This window comes from Melozone crissalis, unplaced genomic scaffold (genome assembly GCF_028551555.1).
Source record: "Melozone crissalis strain CALT ecotype California unplaced genomic scaffold, PUWL_Pcris_2 ptg000231l_1, whole genome shotgun sequence".
Classification (NCBI taxonomy): Eukaryota; Metazoa; Chordata; class Aves; order Passeriformes; family Passerellidae; genus Melozone; species Melozone crissalis.
In genome coordinates, this window is record NW_026535993.1 from 1,799,644 (window position 1) to 1,817,435 (window position 17,792).

The 17,792-nt window shown below is 49.2% G+C and overlaps 1 protein-coding gene across 1 annotated transcript in view; it reads left to right on the top strand.

Annotated features, from left to right (window-relative positions):
• Window positions 1-135: 135 nt before the first annotated feature.
• The window catches only part of LOC128949404 (olfactory receptor 14A16-like), a 44,128-nt gene continuing 26,471 nt past the window's right edge, over window positions 136-17,792 (top strand). Inside the window, exon 1 of the mRNA XM_054294266.1 lies at window positions 136-196. Within this exon, the coding sequence (XP_054150241.1) occupies window positions 136-196 (61 nt within the window). The remainder of the gene's footprint in view (window positions 197-17,792) is intronic.

Sequence of the window (17,792 nt, forward strand, 5' to 3'; positions counted from 1 at the left end):
CATTTTCACTTTCCCTTTCCAGGCTGAGAACTGATTTACAAGAAATTAGTGTAAAACCGAGAAAGGAACTGTGGGGGGAGAGGGAGGAGCCCGTGGGGGTGGGAACGGGGGTAGGCAGGGTGAGATATAACCGGGATGAGGAGCCCCCGGTACTCACACCCCAGCACGGAGCTGCTTCTGCCCGGCCTTGTCCCAGGTAGGTGCCAGCCCCTCCCGTGTTTCCCCAGGTGTGGGATCTCAGCTCTCAGGACTGGGGTGCAGGGTGACCAAGACCACCCCTGGGGGGCTCGGGAGTCCTGGAATGCTGCCAGAAATGTCTGGTGGCTGGACTTTGATCCCACATGGGAGATGACATCAGTATGAGGATAGGAGGATTTCACTGGGGTGAATGGTGAAGGGATAAGTTAATTGGAGTGTGAGATACAGGGTTTAAGATTTCTGTACAGGGGGGTCTAGAGAAGTAAGATGGAGGAATTGGGGCGTGCCCTTCTCCTTCTTCTTCTTCTTCTTGGCCTCCATCTTCTGTGGTGATGCTGGCACTTTGGGATTGGACCTTACTAAAAGTGTACTGGTTAATAAGGGTGAAAGGTATTGGAGAAAAATGATAAATATTGTATACGTAACTCCAAGTATAAAGATAAGTGACCGCCCCAGGGGCTCTCAGTGTGTGCCCATGGCTGACTGCTGAGCAGAACTCTGTCAGGCCCAGAGAAAATCTTTTAGATAAGCATTTAATAAACACTGAGACCGAGAAAAGATCTGAAGTCCCTTCTCATCCTTTGGAGCGCGGGCGGCCCAAGGCCACCTCGGGCCTTCCCAGACCATCTAAACAGCCGAAAATCCGACACCCAGGGCTTCTCCTTCTGCTCCTGAAATTGATGCTTCTCAGCCCAAAAGTTCCTGAAGTCGCTGCTTTGGAGCTCCAAAGCTTCCTAAATGGGGACTACAGAGCCCAAAATCGGTTTAAATTGGTTCTTTAGAGCCCAAAAGCTCTCTAAATTGTTCTTGCTGATCTGAAAATATCCCCAAATCAATCTCCCTGATTTCCAGATCTCCCGATGTGTTTTTTTCTCAGGCTTGAACTCCCCAAATCAGGATTTTGTAGGCCAGCAAGTCCCTAAATTGGTGTTTCTCAACCCCAGTGCTGCCTGAAGTTTGGGTTTGTTCAGAGCCCAAAATCTCTCTAAATCAGTGTTTGGGACTCCAAAGCTCTCTAAATCACTGAGTCCCAGGGATCCCAAACTTGCAGTTTCTTAGCCCAAATGCTCCTTAATGGGAGTTTCTGAACCCCTGAGAACCCAAAATTCCTTGTTTTGATCTCAGAAGCTGCCTACATCTATTTTTCGGAGCCAAACCCATCCCTAGGTGGTTTGGAAGGCTGTGCCTGAGTGCTGGTGGAATGCAGTGGAACTGGAGAGGCTCTGCCAGAGGAGGGTCAGGGAGGATGAGGATGGGAGGTGTGAAGGGCAGTTGGGATACCTGGAGAGCCTCGACAGGATGGGCAGAGGCTGAATTGTGTGAGTGAGCAGTGGAGGGTTAGAAAGGGGGGACGCTGCCTTGGCAGCTCAGAAACCCCCTGATCATCAGGGAGAGTGGGCGGAAGAGCTCTGGGGGCAGCCTGGAGGGTCTCAGGCCAGTGAGCAGGTTCCCATGGGAATGGCAGCTGCCCTGGCATCCATGGCCAGGCAAAGCAAAGGGCTCCAGCAGCGCGGGGATCCGGGAGCGATGGCTCAGCAGAGCTGCGTGGCGGGTGAATGTGGGGTGCTCACGGGGAGCTGCTCCTGCCCCACAGGGAAGGGCTGGCCAGGGATGAGCTCCTCAGTGCCAGCCTGGGCTGTCACAGCCGGGAAATAGCGGGGTCCAGGCACCGAGGGGCAGGAACTGAGGCCGGCACCAGAGCACAGAGCTCCAGAGGAGGCGGCTTTGATGGGCTGAACCAGGTGGTGGCCGGGGCAGCAGCTCCAGAGGTTTCCCGCCCCACGGGCTCCTCCCTCTCCCCCAGCGGCTCCTTTCTCGGTTTGACGCTGATTTCCCGTAAATGCCTGTCAGGAAATCTGAGAGGGGGCAGGAATGGTCTCTCCAAGAGCCAGGAGTAAAGCACGCCTCTCCTGAGGCTCTCGGCTGAACTGAGCGAGCTCCAGGGTGAAAAGGCAGCACTGGGAAGTTGAGCACACGGGCCAGCAGCCAAGCAAGGCAGCAGCACCCGCGGCTGTGTGAGCAGGAGCCCAGCCAGGGGAAGGGCTGACCCCCCGGCCCAGCACATTCACACCACACCTGCCCAGCCACAGGGGCCTGTGGCACTCAGGAACCACTGCCCTGGGGTCACTGGGGTGGCAATCCTCCTCCAGCTGTCCTTCAGTCCTGGTGGGATTTCCTTAAGAATATCGGCGTCTGCAGCAACAAAGCCAACAACAAAAGTGTGACCCTGCCCAAACAGAGCTGTCTGCAGCAGAGCAATCAGCAATCTGCAGCCGCCCCTGTGGGCAAGGCCAGTGCAATCACTGTTGGCCATGCACAGCAGTGCCACCCCCTCCTCTCAAGGCTTCCCGGGCAGTGACCATCCCTGGGCTGGGCACTGCTGAGGGCCCTCAAGTGCTGAGTCCAGTTCTGCCACAGGGGATTGAGTGTGAAAAGCTCCCTGGACCATCTTGGGGCCTTCACTGGGCTTTGCTGAGGCCTGAAGGAGCCCTGCTGCCCTCCAGGGCCCCCAGGGCTTTCAGTGTCTTTGTCTCATCAAGGCCCTGCTGTGCTGCAGAGAGTGGGGGAAGTCAGGAAGGGTTGGAGGGAGACCACAAAGTTAATATTTCATAGAACTCCCATTCAAAGTCCATTGTCCCTTCCCACCCACTGTCTACAGACAAAGAGAAAAAATCATCAATTCAGGCCTTACTTATTTATTTAATAGTTATTTTGTCTGACACCAAAAATTGTTGCTGTGACTTTTGCTACACATTAAATGGGAGAAAAGTAAAAAGTAAGTAGCATATTGATTAGGCACAGCCTGAATGCCATGAATACATTATGGAAGATTTGTTTGTTTCTTTCATCTTGGCTGATTAGAAAAATTTTTAGTCTGAATATATAATGAATAATTATTTCATGGAGTGAGTATAACTTAATACTACAAATTATAAAAATGAAAACAGTAGCTCACCTTAGCACCCCAGACAACGCATAATGAGATTTCACCACCACTTGTACAATCCTCCAGGCTTTAGCTCAAATACTGGTACTAATGTTGTATTTGATTCAATGCATAATTCAAAAAGTCTAATTTATTGGGCCTCTGTTGGCAGACCAGACTCTGTTGGTCTCTGGGTGACAGAGCCATCACTGGCAATGCAGAAGTGAAAGTTTCTTCCTTTTCTCTTTTTTTTTTTTTTTCTGGCCATACTTTTTCTTTCTCCTCTCTCCCTCCCCTTCATTTTGTTTTTCCTTCTCCTCCCCTCTCCTGTCTTTCCCCCTTAATTTTTCCCCCTCCAAGCTCCAACTTTAGCTCAGGATTGCAGCTATGGCCCTGTATAAAATATTTTTTCTGTCTAAAGCAGTTCTCAGGGCTCATTCTAAATATGAGACAGAGACAGAGAGAACAAATTGTCTCTGACTGTGAGAAGTGGGGTGACCCATTCCTGGAAGCACAACCATCTTTCCATGAGAGGTGGTCTGAGCTAATGTCTGTGTTCATCAGTTATCAATGACAGGACAGCTCCATGTGCACATCATCTCCTCAGTGTTACTGTTTCAGAAGCCATCTTGCTATTACTCTGCTTTCAGGAGAAAACCCCTCAAACTCTGAGCATTTTATGCCATTTCTATGCTTTCCCTCCTTTCAGACCAGAGCAAAAAGGAGGAGATGGAGCAGGGTTCAATCCTGGGAAAGCACCCCTTGCATTTCCTGTCTGATGCTTTCAGATCGACCTGTGGGACAGCCACAGGCACCCTGGGGCTGTGACTTCTCTTGGGTTCCTGCTGGCATTTCTCTATTTCTAATCCTCAGTGGAGCTCTTTTCCTCACCCAGGTCTATCCTCCCCTTGAACACCAGGAAAGCTTTCTTGACATGCAGCAGCTTTGGCAAGGGGCTCCTTAATTCAGTCCAGGTCCTCCTCCTTCTCTGGAACACGGCCAAAGAAAACAGAAAGTCACAAGGAGCAGACAGCCCAGGGAAACGGAGTGCAAGAAAGAGGGAGAGGTGCCCTGAGCAGGCCTTTCCTCACTCCTGAGCAGTCCCTGTTTCTGCCTTCACCTCATCCCTGCTGCTCTGATGGATGTGCTCAGGAGGGACAGGTGGCTTTGTTGGAAGGGTCAGCAGGACCCTGCTTTCTGCAGCCAGCTTACAGAAGAGGATATTTGGGAAACTTCCCAGTCTGACCCTTCCCAAGGCTCTCTGGCTGTCACACTCCAGCCACCAGAGGTGTTCAGTGTTGGGAGGAGCCCCTCCACAGCAGTGGCTGCAGTGCCCCAATGGGCCCTGCTGGACTCCCCACACCCTGCCCCTGTGTCCTCCCTGGTTCCAGCCCAGGTTTCCCAGAGCAGTCTCAGCTGTTTGATTCCATAAAGCCATTTATTCCCAGTGCAGTGACACAGGAACAGCCTGAGCTGTTCCCCCAGCAAGGGAGCCCCTCAGTTTTATCCCCTCACAGTCTGCATGCCCAAGGTTCGAGTCTGGCTCTTCCTCCCGGGCCCTCAGCTCCTGCTGGGTCTCTTGGTGTCCCTTCCCCAGAAGTGCCACCACTCTTGCTGCCCTTTGTTGGGCTCTGTTGGCCATTCACGAGCTCTTGTCTGGGGCTCCCACCTGGAGCTCGGCTTGCATCAGGCACTGCAACTGCCCCAGGCACCTGCACCAGGTGTGTTCACAGCCAGGAGAGGGGAGAGTGGGAGTGAGGTGGTTTCAGTTTTGTCTTTGTTACCCGGCTTGCTGCTGTACTGGGAATTGCTGAGAAGGCAAAGCAATTGTCCCAAAGTCGAGTCGGTTTGCCCATGGTGGCAGCTGCAGAGGGAAGTCCCAGGCTTTATGTGAGCTCTTCAGTTGTATTTTTTCCTCCTGTCCAGTTGAGGAGGGGGAGTGAGAGAAGTTTGGTGGGCAAGTGGCAGCCATCCAAGGTCACTTGTCCTTTCTCCATAGATTTCTTCATAGCTGGTTAGGATACCCTCCAGGATTTGAGTCTGAAGGAATGGAAAATGGTCCCTTTCCTTTGTGGAAAATTGTGGCTGGGGTTGAACAGCAGGTTCTGCACTCTGCAAAAGCAGAAGGCCTTAATTTTGGAAGATGATGTATGTGTCTGTGAGAATTCTCAGAGCTCCAAGGCAGACAAGATTGGCTAGGGACCAGCTGGGAATACAACAGAACATCTTACCAACTGCATTATCTTCTCCAGTGCTGTGCCCACCACAGAGGTTTTTGCCCCTATTTTCCCCTGCATTGCAGAGTGAACCTTGAGAACAGGATGGTGGGAGACAAGAAACAAGGACATGGCTGAATTTCTTGGTAAGAGCTGTATTCTGTTTAGACAGTGATGGAAGGGAAAACCAGTAAATTAAAACCCTTAGTAGATCAGAGGTTTGAGTAGTATAAAAGATATATGTGTCCCAAAAAAGCTCTTCAATGCATTTTTTAAATCCTTAGGGAAATATCAAAGTGATATTTTCCTATATTCATCTTTTTCATTTTTCTTTTTCTTCTCATGTGAACCTACTGGCCACAAAAAAAAAAAAAAAACCAAACCAAAAAAAACCAAAAAACCCAAAACCAAACCAAAACAAAACAAAAAACCAACCAAACAAACAAACAAAACCCAAAAAAACAAAAAAAAGAATTCATAGCAGCATGTCCAAGGAAGCCAATTTGAGTCCATAAGTAAGAGTGGACTCATGGATCCCATTGCTCTTGTCTGTGGCCATCCTTGGGAACCCATGGGAGGGATGGGATGGGAAGTGTTATCCCTGAGAGAAGTGAGGCCAGTGGAGGTCTCCCCCCTGAACACGTTGCCTGCAGAACCCCTTCCAGAGCACAGCAGAAGGCCTGGCCTCTGGAGTGGGATCAGTTTGGTCAGGGGGGTGACCTCCTTTAACCAGAGACATGTCCTACGCTAGCAGGGGGTGTTGCTGAGAAGGGCTTTGAGGGTCAGGCTGAAATGAATGTGCCAAGGGACAGTGAAGGGGCCTGAGAGGTCTCTCTCCACTCCTGGTGTGAGGCAGAAGAGTCTCACCCACCCTCTCGTAGGTGGCTGAGCTGTGGTGGGACTGGGGCACCTGTGTGGTGCCTGAGTGCTGTGGCAGCTGAGGCAGCTCCCTGGCCCAGGAGAGCCTCAGTGGGCCCGAGGGTCAGGAACCTTCCAGCACTGCTGAGGGGTTCCTGGTCCACAGGAGCTCACAGCTCCTGGGCCAGCTGTGGGATGTGTTCTGCCCCAGAACCTGCTCAGTGCAGTCCTGGAGTTCCTTGGGGAAAGGTCCTTGTTAAATGTCCTGATTTTCTTTTTTATTTTCATATGTATCTGATGTCCAGAAACAGCATGGGATATAGCTGAGGAGCACATAGAAGTGATATTCAATGCAATCGGTAAGTGTGCTGGATCCCATTGCTCTTGTCTGTGGCCATCCTTTGGAACCGATGGGATGGGATGGGGTGGGATGGGATGGGAAGTGTTATCCCTGAGAGATGTGAGGCCAGTGGAGGTCTCTCCCCTGAGCACGTTGCCTGCAGAACCCCTTCCAAAGCACAGCAGAAGGCCTGGCCTTTGGGCTGGGATCAGTTTGGTCAGAGGGGTGACCTTATTTTACCAGAGACACATCCTACTCTAGCATGGGTGTAGCGGCACAGGTTTAGATGGTGGTTGCTTCTACCTATATCTATTCCCAATAAGCATCTCCTGTGGAAAGGCCACTTGGGTTGGCATTCAGGGAAAGCAGTCAAGTCCACACACCACACTCACCACCACTAGCTCAGCAAAGAAAGGCAGAAGGGCCTTTTTGTATGGTCAGTTCCAGCGAGGTTTATTGTGGCACACTGAAGGGAAACCAGGGGCAAAAAGACCTGGCCCTGTGCTGTGCACACTCTTAAGTATGGGGGGGCACGGGGGTGGTACAAAGGGCAGGGCAAAGGGCATTGGCCTTAAGGGAAGACGGGGCCAGCCACCAGGGGTACCAAACCAATGAGGAAACAGGGAAAGGAGAAACAGGGGAAGTTGGGACATACTGGGAAGTGGGAAGCATCAGTGTTAAGCAAGAGTCCATGGGGAAGTCCTTTCTGTCCTTTCTTTCCCAGGTGAGGAAAACTCTATGGTAAGTCTCTCCAAGGCAATGCTGTGGGGATTTCCCTAAGGTAGAAGGATTCAGAGGATTCCACAACTCCCCTGTTTTTCTTAATATGAAGACTTCCCCAATGGACTTCTGCAGACACTTAAATAAACAGGGAAACGTGTAAAATGATAAAAACAATTATTACAATCTAAAAAGTTCCTTTAACAAAAGATGAAACCCATCTCGTCAACCCCCATTGTCAGAAAAATTCATTGATCCAGTCTGGATTCTTTTCCACCTGTAAGTCCTTTATTTGTTCCCTCGGCTTCTGGATGCTTGCATGGGTAGATTTTGAGTATGAAGAAAGGTTGAGGCCGCACATCCCTTCAAAATCTTGGCAGCTGTCTCCATGGACAAGCAGTAAAAAGTCTACTGCTGCTTGATTTTGCAATGTTGTGCGCCTCGTAGTCTCAGTGTCACTAGGCAGGTCACTGACTGCAGTGGAGGTAGCGTTTGCCGGCTTACTAAGCCAACACTCTAGGTGAGAAAGCTCACTGACAGCCTCAGCTGTGGCCTCGCAAGGTAAAAAAGGTGAGACCATGGCTCTCTTTACTTTGTTCCAGTTGTAAACTTGGCTGTGGCAATTTTCATCAAATTCATATATGATCTCTTTTGGCGTGCCAATTTCCCTTTTTGTTTCCAGTTTTGGAGGAAAGTTACATTTGGGGTGAGGGTAGTGAGCTGGCTAAGGATGCAGGGACTCCCTTGAAGGCATGAGGGGATCCTGGCCCATAGTTGGTCTCCAGAGATAAGGAACACTCCCCGGAGCAGCACTTTGGGATGGAGTGAGGATGAAGAAAGTGTGGGACTGGTGTAATGGCACCAATTTGGAGGGGTATAATTTTTATTAAATGGGGTTACCCCTTTCCTGTGGGTAGACTTAATAAGTTCAAGGCGGGTCAAGTGTTGGTTGGGAGCTTGAGACTGAAATTGGACACAGTAATGAGCTTTAGAGGACCCCAACAGCTCTAATTCTTGGGGTTCCTCTGGTGCTCGAGGTAGGGTCTTGGTCCACCCATCCCAAGTGTCTGCCAGATTGGGTTTCTTATCTGTATATGGGTTTTCATTTGCTGCTAAAGGAACCCCTACCAGGCACGTCGACAGGGGGTTGTCCACACTACCCATGGACAGGCACAGATTGTCTTGCTGTAAAGTCTTGGCTAGTGTGACCCAGATGTTCTGACTGGGCTAAAGGACAGTCCACGCACCAGCTGATGGAAAGGCGAGGAGCATCCAAAATCCTGTCTGGAATAGTTGGGGATTCCCTGTTGCCAGAAACATGGTAGGATGCTTGGGGGTGATGAGTTGATCTGTGAGTTTGAAAAAATGGATTTTTAGACTTACATAATTTTAACAGTCCCTCAAATCTTCTCTTCTTATCCCCTCAGTTTTTAATGAGTAGAAAAGAGGTGGGAAAACAAGAGGGGGTAACGGTGCAACAAACTCAAGAAAGATAGCAGTAAAACCAGCTAAAGAGGGGTAACAGTCCAAAACAAAGAGCAAATAAAATGCAACAGAGAGTCTTATGATCTTCTGGAGTAGTGGAGAGTCATCTTCCTCTGTGACAAACATCTGTGTTTACAGTCTTTTTCCTTCTTCTCCTCCACGCCTCCCAGGCTTGATCTCTATGCTGTTTCTGGAGTTCCAGGGAAGTGTCTCTGGGAGCTGCACTTGGTGATTCGATGAACAGCATGACATTCTTGCCGTGAATCCACCTTGGGCCAGATTCTATGCACATGTAGGCACAGCCTCTGCCCCAAGTTACTAATGGGAATGGGCCCATTATTCTCTTGGATTCGGGGTCTTTGGTCAGCACAGGGGGTTTCTCTGTGAGCTGAGCTCAAGGCACTTTGAGATGTGCCGGACCATGGGAGGGTTTGGCTCCATGAATGAATTATTAAGAAAACTGATGACATCAAGAGCCTTATATAATCTTTCTACATTTGGTAGTGTTACAACTCCTCTACGCTGCTGACAAAGGACTCTCTTGAGTGTACAGTGAGCCCTCTCTACAACAGATTGCCCCGTTGGGGAATGGGATATGCCAGTGGTGTGTTTCACCCTCCACTGATCTAAGAATTATTGGAAATTTTTGGAGGGGTAAACAGGACCATTATCTGTTTTGATGGCTTGCAGAATGCCTAGGATGGAAGACACTGGAAGAAAATGTTTGATAACGTCTTTGGCCTTTTCTCCTGTGTGGGAAGATGTGAATATAGCCCTGGAGAATGTATCTATGGACACATGAATATATTCCTGTCTCCCAAAGGGTGCATAGTGTGTAATATCTGTTTGCCACAATTGTAAACTTTTGAGGCCTCAGGGGTTAATCCCAACCCCCATGGAAGGCAAAGCAAACTCCTGGCAATTGGGGCAGGAGCCCACAATTGCTCTCACCTGTTCCCTTGTGGTTTTAAACATATGGACAAGGGCTGGTGCATTTTGGCAAAAAAAATGGTTGGTTCAATTTAGCCTGATTAAAAATGTGTGGTAGGGTGGTCTGCACTGCCATGGCTAAGATAGCTGCTCTCCAACTGCCTTCTGTAATCAGTCCTGGGAGATCAGTGTGTGACCTCACATGCCTAATGTGATATGGTTGCTCTCAGTGGGAGAGGAGATATGTTAACTTTGAAAGCAAGCTGTATAAATCTGGATTTGGCACTTCCATCAACAAGGAATGTTCTGCTCTTTCAGCTATTCCAGCAACATAAGCCAAATCAGTAACCAGATTCAAGGGCTGTTTGAACTTCTCAAAGGCTCTGAGAACAGCTGCTAATTCTGCAATTTGTGGGGATCCCTGAACAATTTGAACATCAGACTCCTACTCCTGAGTGTTGTGGGATCTCAGCCTCTCAGGACTGGGGTGCAGGGTGACCAAGACCACCCCTGGGGGGCTCGGGAGTCCTGGAATGCTGCCAGAAATGTCTGGTGGCTGGACTTTGATCCCACAGGAGAGACGACATCAGTATGAGGATAGGAGGATTTCACTGGGGTGAATGGTGAAGGGATAAGTTATTGGAGTGTGAGATACAGGGTTTAAGATTTCTGTACAGGGGGGTCTAGAGAAGTAAGATGGAGGAATTGGGGCGTGCCCTTCTCCTTCTTCTTCTTCTTCTTGGCCTCCATCTTCTGTGGTGATGTTGGCACTTTGGGATTGGACCTTACTAAAAGTGTACTGGTTAATAAGGGTGAAAGGTATTGGAGAAAAATGATAAATATTGTATACGTAACTCCGAGTATAAAGATAGGTGGCCGCCCCAGGGGCTCTCAGTGTGTGCCCATGGCTGACTGCTGAGCAGAACTCTGTCAGGCCCAGAGAAAATCTTTTAGATAAGCATTTAATAAACACCGAGACCGAGAAAAGATCTGAAGTCCCTTCTCGTCCTTTGGAGCGCGGGCGGCCCAAGGCCACCTCGGGCCTTCCCAGACCATCTAAACAGCCGAAAATTCGACAGAGTGTCAGGATTTTTCCAAGTCATAACTGACTTAATGGGATTTTCTGGAGCCATCAGTAAAAACAGTCCCTGCCTTTAAAAGAGTACAACTCTTTAATGATTTTGGGACGAAATTAAAACAATCATTAAATAGTTTATGTTTCTGTAAGCGGATAGAGATTTGACCTGGGTAGCTGTCAAGAGCAAACTGGAGGTGTTCATTGGTCTGAAGAAAAGCTTCCAGTTCACTTGATGTCACTGGGAGGTAAATGCATTGAACTCACACCCTGCTAGGGTTTTGAGGTGTGATCTGGCTTTTATAATGAGCTGAGCCTGGGGTGTAGTGATTGTCTTAATCTTATGTGGTTGGTGCGATCAGAACACCCACTTTGTGATTAAAAGCTGATCCTTCAGAGTGAGGTCCCACAGGAAAAAGGGCCCATGAAACTTGAGTGGCTTACCCAAGATGACAAATTGGTAAGGCAGGGTAGAGTCAGCGTGGAGGGCTTGTCTCATGGACTATGCCTCTGATACCTTTTGGATCACTACCTGGGTTTTCATTGTGATTGTTTGTGGTGAGTTGAGGTCATTGCAGCCTCTCAGGAGTTTGAAAAGGGGTGTAAGGTCCTTGATTGTGATCCCCAGCAGTGAACAAACCCATTTGATGCTCCCGCATAGCTGATGAAAGTCCCTCAGGATTCTCGGGTTGTCCACGATGGTGAGCTGCTGGGGTACGATGGTTCTTTCGCTGATCCACAGTCCTAGGTAGGTCCATGGGCACGTGCGCTGAATCTTCTCTACAGCAGTTTCAAATCCTGCTCCTTCAATGGCTTGAATAGTCTTTTTGAGAACAGCCTCCAAATAATAGTCAGTCTCAGTGCATATTTAAAATATCATCCATAGAGTGAAAAATTATGGCATCAGGAAGTTTTTCTTAAATGGGTGAGAGAATGCGACCAACAAACATTTGGCAGATAGCTGTTGAATTTTTGATTCTTTGGGGAAGAACTTTCCTTTGATACCTTTTGAGAGGGGCTTGTCTATTAATTGATAGCATGGAAAATGCAACTCTTTGGGGCATCTCTGGGATGGAGAGGGATGTTAAAAAAGCAATCTCTGATATCAATGACTGCCAATTTCCAATCTCTAGGGAGCATTGAGATTGAGGGTAGGCTGGGTTGCAGAGGGCCTGTGTCTTCAATGACCTCATTGACCTTCCCAAGGTCTTGCAGGAACCTCCACTTGTCTTTGACTGGTTTACGAATGACAAAGACAGGGGTGTTCCAAAGGCTACTGGATGGTACTATGTGGCCTTTGGAAAACTGCTCCTGCACAAGGGATTCGAGCACCTTTAACTTTACTTCTGAAAGGGGCCACTGATCAAGCCACACTGGTTCATCAGTTTTCCATCTGAGCGGTGTGGTAGGGCACTGCACAGTGGCCCCAGCTAGAAATCCTGTGGTGGTGAGGGGATTTCTAGCCTTGCTCCCCACTGGGACAACAGGTCTCTGCTCCATAAGGTAAAAGGTGCCCTTACCACAAAAGGTCTTACTGTGGCTACCTGACCCTCAAGTCTTTGAATAAGGATTGTCTGTTTGCTCCACATGGAGGTGGCAGCTCCTCCAGTCCCAGAGATGTCTCGATTGGCTGGCACCAGTTCCCAGTCCTGTGGCCATCGGAGTGGGCAATGATGGTCACATCCTTTCTGGTATCTGCTGCACCTGCAAGATAAACTTTGTCCCCTTTGTTAACTAAGCCACACTCTATAAGAGGTCTGTCTTGGCCCACAATCTCTGCCCAAAAAACTTTAGGGTTTTTTGGCATAATGTCAGTCTATTTGAGTATGAGGAAACCTTGGGCTATGGGTGTGCCCTTAGATGAATACCAGGGTGGGTCTACAAATGAGACAGTCACAGCAATTTTATCCCTTGGTCCCACAGTTTGGACTTCTGGAAGTACTTGTAAACTGTCTGGTCTGTTAATGGAATCCCCTATGATTAAAATGTCCCTTGGTCCATCAGAAGGTCCAAATTCACCAGTTGGAATTTGGTAGCTTGCCTCATCCTCAAACTGGATGGAAAGGGCCCTTACCAGCGTGCTTTCTGTCCTTGCCTGAATGTATTAGGAGGTCTCGGAGGGTTGGTTCTCTTTCTTGTCATCACAGTCTGTCGGTGCCTTGACATTCCAGGGTGGTGGGGAAAGAGGGATGGAATGTCTTGGCATTTGGTGTCATTGCACAGGGCCACCCTGCACTTTGCTGGAAGTTTCCCTGGGCCAGGTGTTGCTGTTGAGACAGCTGATGCTGGATCTGCTCATGATACTGAAACTGGGGATGGTGATTAAAATGTTCTTTACAGTCTAAGCGTACAGCGGAGGGAACAACCAGTGGAGGGATGTCTCTGCAAAAAGTCTTTATCACATTCCACCTTGAGGTGGCCTTGTTCCCCACACCTATAACAGCTCATATTTTGTTTATTTTGTGCCACAAAGACTTCAGCTACTCCTTTGCTGGCTGCCAGGGCTACCATATGTTCTGTAGTTGTGAGACGGGTACAGGCTTCCACCATTTGCTGAGTGGTGGGTTCAGGGTCTGGAGGGAGTGCTCTTATAATTTTTTTGCATTCCTCATTTGTGTTGGACACTGCTAGTTTGCTGAGCAGCTCTTCTTCTCTAGCCCTTGGGCAGTCGACTTGTTTATCAATAGTGTCTTTTAGTCTGTCTGAATTCAATGTCTCATCAATGCTCTGACAAATGTCAGTGAAACTTTGTTGTGGAGTGGTACCATCCCATGTTTGGAATAAAGCATTCTGGGCAGCATTTTTAATGTCCTCTAAAACAGCTGGGGGTAGATTTAAGGCTTGGTCTTACGTATTTTCAAATGGTCCTTCCCCATTCAAGTGCTCTACTGTAAAGTAAGCTCGCCCATCCTCAGTTTGTAATTTTTTACTAATGCTTTTACTTATTTTTTCCAAATTGATTCCCACAGAAAAAGCTCTGTAGGTGATAGGAGGAGGGACATAACATAACGAAGACCATGGGCGATGAGCACATGAGCTGAGAAAGTTACTTGTAATAGATATTTAAAATACGGAGATTTACGTCCATAATCTTTAGATGCTTTGCACAGTTCTTTAAGTTTCTTGTATGGAATAGATTCCCATTTAGGGACTCTCCCTCTTTCGTATATAGCTGGGGCTGCTAGGACTATTAGCTTTTGAGCCAAATCCCAATTACTGTCCAAAGCTGCTTCTCTTTGGACTTTTGCCCAATGATTCTGAAATTCACTGTCTGAATCTGAGGTATCACTGTCCTCTGAAGAGGAAATAGATGTGCTAGCATGAACACAGGAAATCCAGCTGGGGAGCAGTCAGTGTTTGGAGTCTTTGGTCTTTAAGCTGGATGTTTTTTAATTAGCTTCCCTCCTGGTGAGGCATGGGGATTCAGAGGATTCCACACGAGGTGTTGCTGAGCAGGGCTTTGAGGGTCAGGCTGAAATGAATGTGCCAAGGGACAGTGAGGCTTGGGAGGTTCCTCTCCACTCCTGGTGTGAGGCAGAAGAGTCTCACCCTCTCGTGGGTGGCTGAGCTGTGGTGGGACTAGGGCACCTGTTTGGTGCCTGAGTGCTGTGGCAGCTGAGGCAGCTCCCTGGCCCAGGAGAGCCTCAGTGGGCCCGAGGGTCAGGAACCCCCAGCCCTGCTGAGGGGCTCCTGGTCCACAGGAGCTCACGGCTCCTGGGCCAGCTGTGGGATGTGTTCTGCCCCAAACCTGCTCAGTGCAGTCCTGGAGTTCTTTGAGGAAGGGTCCTTGTTAAATGTCCTGGTTTTCTTTTTGATTTTATTTTCATATGTACCTGATGATCCCTGGCATCGGATACAGCTAAGGAATGGATAGACTGGATTATCAAAATAATCAGTAAGTGTGCTGGATCCCATTGCTCTTTTCTGTGGCCATCCATGGGAACCCATGGGATGGAATGGGATGGGATGGGATGGGATGGGATGGGATGGGATGGGATGGGATGGGAAGTGTTATCCCTGAGAGATGTGAGACCAGTGGAGGTCTCTCCCCTGAGCACGTTGCCTGCAGAACCCCTTCCAGAGCACAGCAGAAGCCTGGCCTTTGGGGTGGGATCAGTTTGGTCAGAGGAGTGACCTTCTTTGACCAGGGACATGTCCAACTCTAACAGTGGATGTTCCTTGCAATTGGTAACAGTTTCAAAGACATAGCAAATCCCTTCTGGGATATCCTTTCCTTTCTTTGAACAGGAAAGGAGGACTCTGACTGTGGGTTTAGCTACAGGGAGCAAAAGGAGAAGCCTTTCCGTGCAGGTGATCCAGTCCTTGCCCACACTACCTGGAAACTGAACCCTGCCAAGCAGGAAGGAGATCCAGAGGTGAGGGCCCAGTGCAGTCAGATCGAGCAATCCCACCTGTCCATGAATTCCCATTTCCAAAGGCCTCCAGCCAGTCCTTTGTTATGTTGCCCATCCCCATGCAGCTGCCCAGGACCCCGGGATCCCAGGGTGCACAGATGTCCCTGCAGTGGGCTTTTCCCAGCACAGACCAGCACAGCCTGGCCTCTGCTGGATCCCACCCCCTGGATTCTAAGACCAGCTGTTTTCCTGCCCCTGCCCTTTCCAGACGGGATGCTGGCAGAGGAATGTCATTCCCTCAGGGGACACTTGGAATGTAGCATGGCCTGGGCTTTCCCCCATGTCCAGGCCTTTGGGCAGTGAGGTGGCCATGAGGTTCCTCTCAGTATTCCTCACCAGCTGCACAGGAGCTCCAAGCCCAAGTTTAGAAGGGCTCTCAGTGGTGCCAAGACACCTTTCAACAGGCAAAAGCTGTTAGAGAAAAAGTCTCCATGTCAGAAAGAAAACTGGGGCTACAGTAGGGAGGCCCAGGTTCTTCCCACACCAACATCCTGTTGGAATAGGATTTGAAAGCCAGGATAGTGGTATGTGATGCCCACAGGTGCATCAGCCTGTGAATTCCACATCTCTTTTTCTCAGGGATGAGTGAATTCATTTCCAAGGGTGCTGAGTTAGAAAAGATTATCTAAGAAAAAGAGGTCTGGAGAAAACAAATTGATAAACAGGCAGGACATGAGGGAACTAAGTCTGAGCTTTTTGTTTGTCCTCTGAATAAAGAAATAAAGCAAAAAAAAAGAATCTATTTCTGGATTGCACATTGAGCACAATGCTTAATTCCCCTGAAGTGATTATTTCTCCAGAGAGTGGAAGAAAAAACCAACCCACAGCAAGATCTAAGAAGAGACCCTCAAGAAGAGACTTCAGAAAAGAGGATATGAGCATCCTCAGAGAGAATGGGTGATCTCCCACTCAAGGAAGAAATGTCAGTTTCCCACTAACACCAGTCATTTCCTGCAGGAAGGAGGGAGAGGGAGAAGACCAACAAGGCCCTGGAATCCAAAATAAACGAGGCCTTCCAGGACCTTGACGATAAAATGGAAGCTCTGCGTTAAGACTTAAAAAAATTACAGGAGATCAAAAAAGACCTGGAGAAGATCCCAGGTGAGCAGGGCCTTTGCCAAGCAGGCTTTCATCCCTCTGAAGGCAGAAGCTGCTCTACGGGCCAACCACCCTGTGAGCTCCTCCTGCTCGGCTCCTCAGAGGGGATGGGGAAGGGACAGTCCTTCCATGGGGAGCAGCATGGAGGTTAAATCAGAGCCTTTGGGCCTGCTTGTGTCAGATAGCTGGTCTGCTGCTCAAGGAGGAAACACCAGTGACCCTCTGACCTTGTTCTTTCATCACAGGAAACAAAGAGCAGGGAATTGCAAGGGTCCTGAAATCCATGTTGAAGAAGGACCTCCGGCAACTCTCCCAAAGAATTCAAACCCTGGCAGAAGATGTAGAGGAATGGCCAGCAGCCACAAAGGATGAGCTTAGGCTTCTCAGAGCATACCTGCAGATGAACAAAGGTGAGCAGGGCCATTGCCAAGCAGACCTTCTACAATCTGAGGACAAATGCTGCTCTTCAAGCCAACCACCCTGTGAGCTCCTTCTGCTCAGCTCCTCAGCGGGGATGGGGTGGGACAGTCCTTCCATGGGGCCCAGCTTCTGTGACACATGGCACTGACACACCTCCATGCTGAAGTGTTCTCTGCAGGTGCACGTGGTCTGAGTCCCTCTTCTGTCCCTCACCTTTGCATGGGGTGTGTGCTGGGAGTTCTCTCACTGCCTGATACTTGCGAAGGGTCCCCCCTTGAAGTCCTGTCCCCATCTCTCTCCCTTTCCCCCTGCCCTTCTCCTGCTGCCCCACTCCTGGTCCCACGCTGAGGCACACGTGAGCTCAGCCTTGTTTCCCTGTGGATGCTCAGCAGGGAGAGGAGCTGCCCTAAGCAGAGCCTGGACATGTGTGTGAGCGCAGGGTCTTCATGACCAAATGGAATTCCTGTGAGGTGAGGATTTCTAAGGGGGAATGAGGAAGGTAAAAACCACCCACAGAAGAGCCCTGAGGAGAGACCCTCTGTCAGGGAAGTTAAATCAGAGCCTTTGGGCCTGCTTGTGTCAGATAGCTGGTCTGCTGCTCAAGGAGGAAACAGCAGTAACCCTGTGGCCTTGTTCTTTCTTCACACAAAACAAAGAGGTGGAAATTGCAAGGGTCCTGAAATCCAACTTGAACTTGGGAAGAAGATGTAATGCAAAGTCTGGAGCCCACAAAGGATTAGCTTCAGCCTTGCAGAGCGTAACTGAAGAAGAACCCAGGTGAGCAGGGCTATTGCCAAGCAGACTTTCATCCATCTGAAAAAAAGCTGCTCTACATCCATCCACCCTGTGAGCTCCTCCTGCTCAGCTCCTTAGAGGGGATGGGGAGGGACAGTCCTTCAATGGGGACTATTCTGTTGACCATGGCACTGAAACACCTTGTCTTGATTTACAAGACAGGTGTCTGCTAGGGAAGGCAGAAAAGCGTCCCTTGGAATGGAGAATGTAAACCTCCCCCCTTTGAATTATTATAATTTTGAAAATAGGGTCTCTCAGGCAAAACTATGGGAATGGGAATAGCAGTAAGAGTTCTTTATCTGTATGTATAACAAGG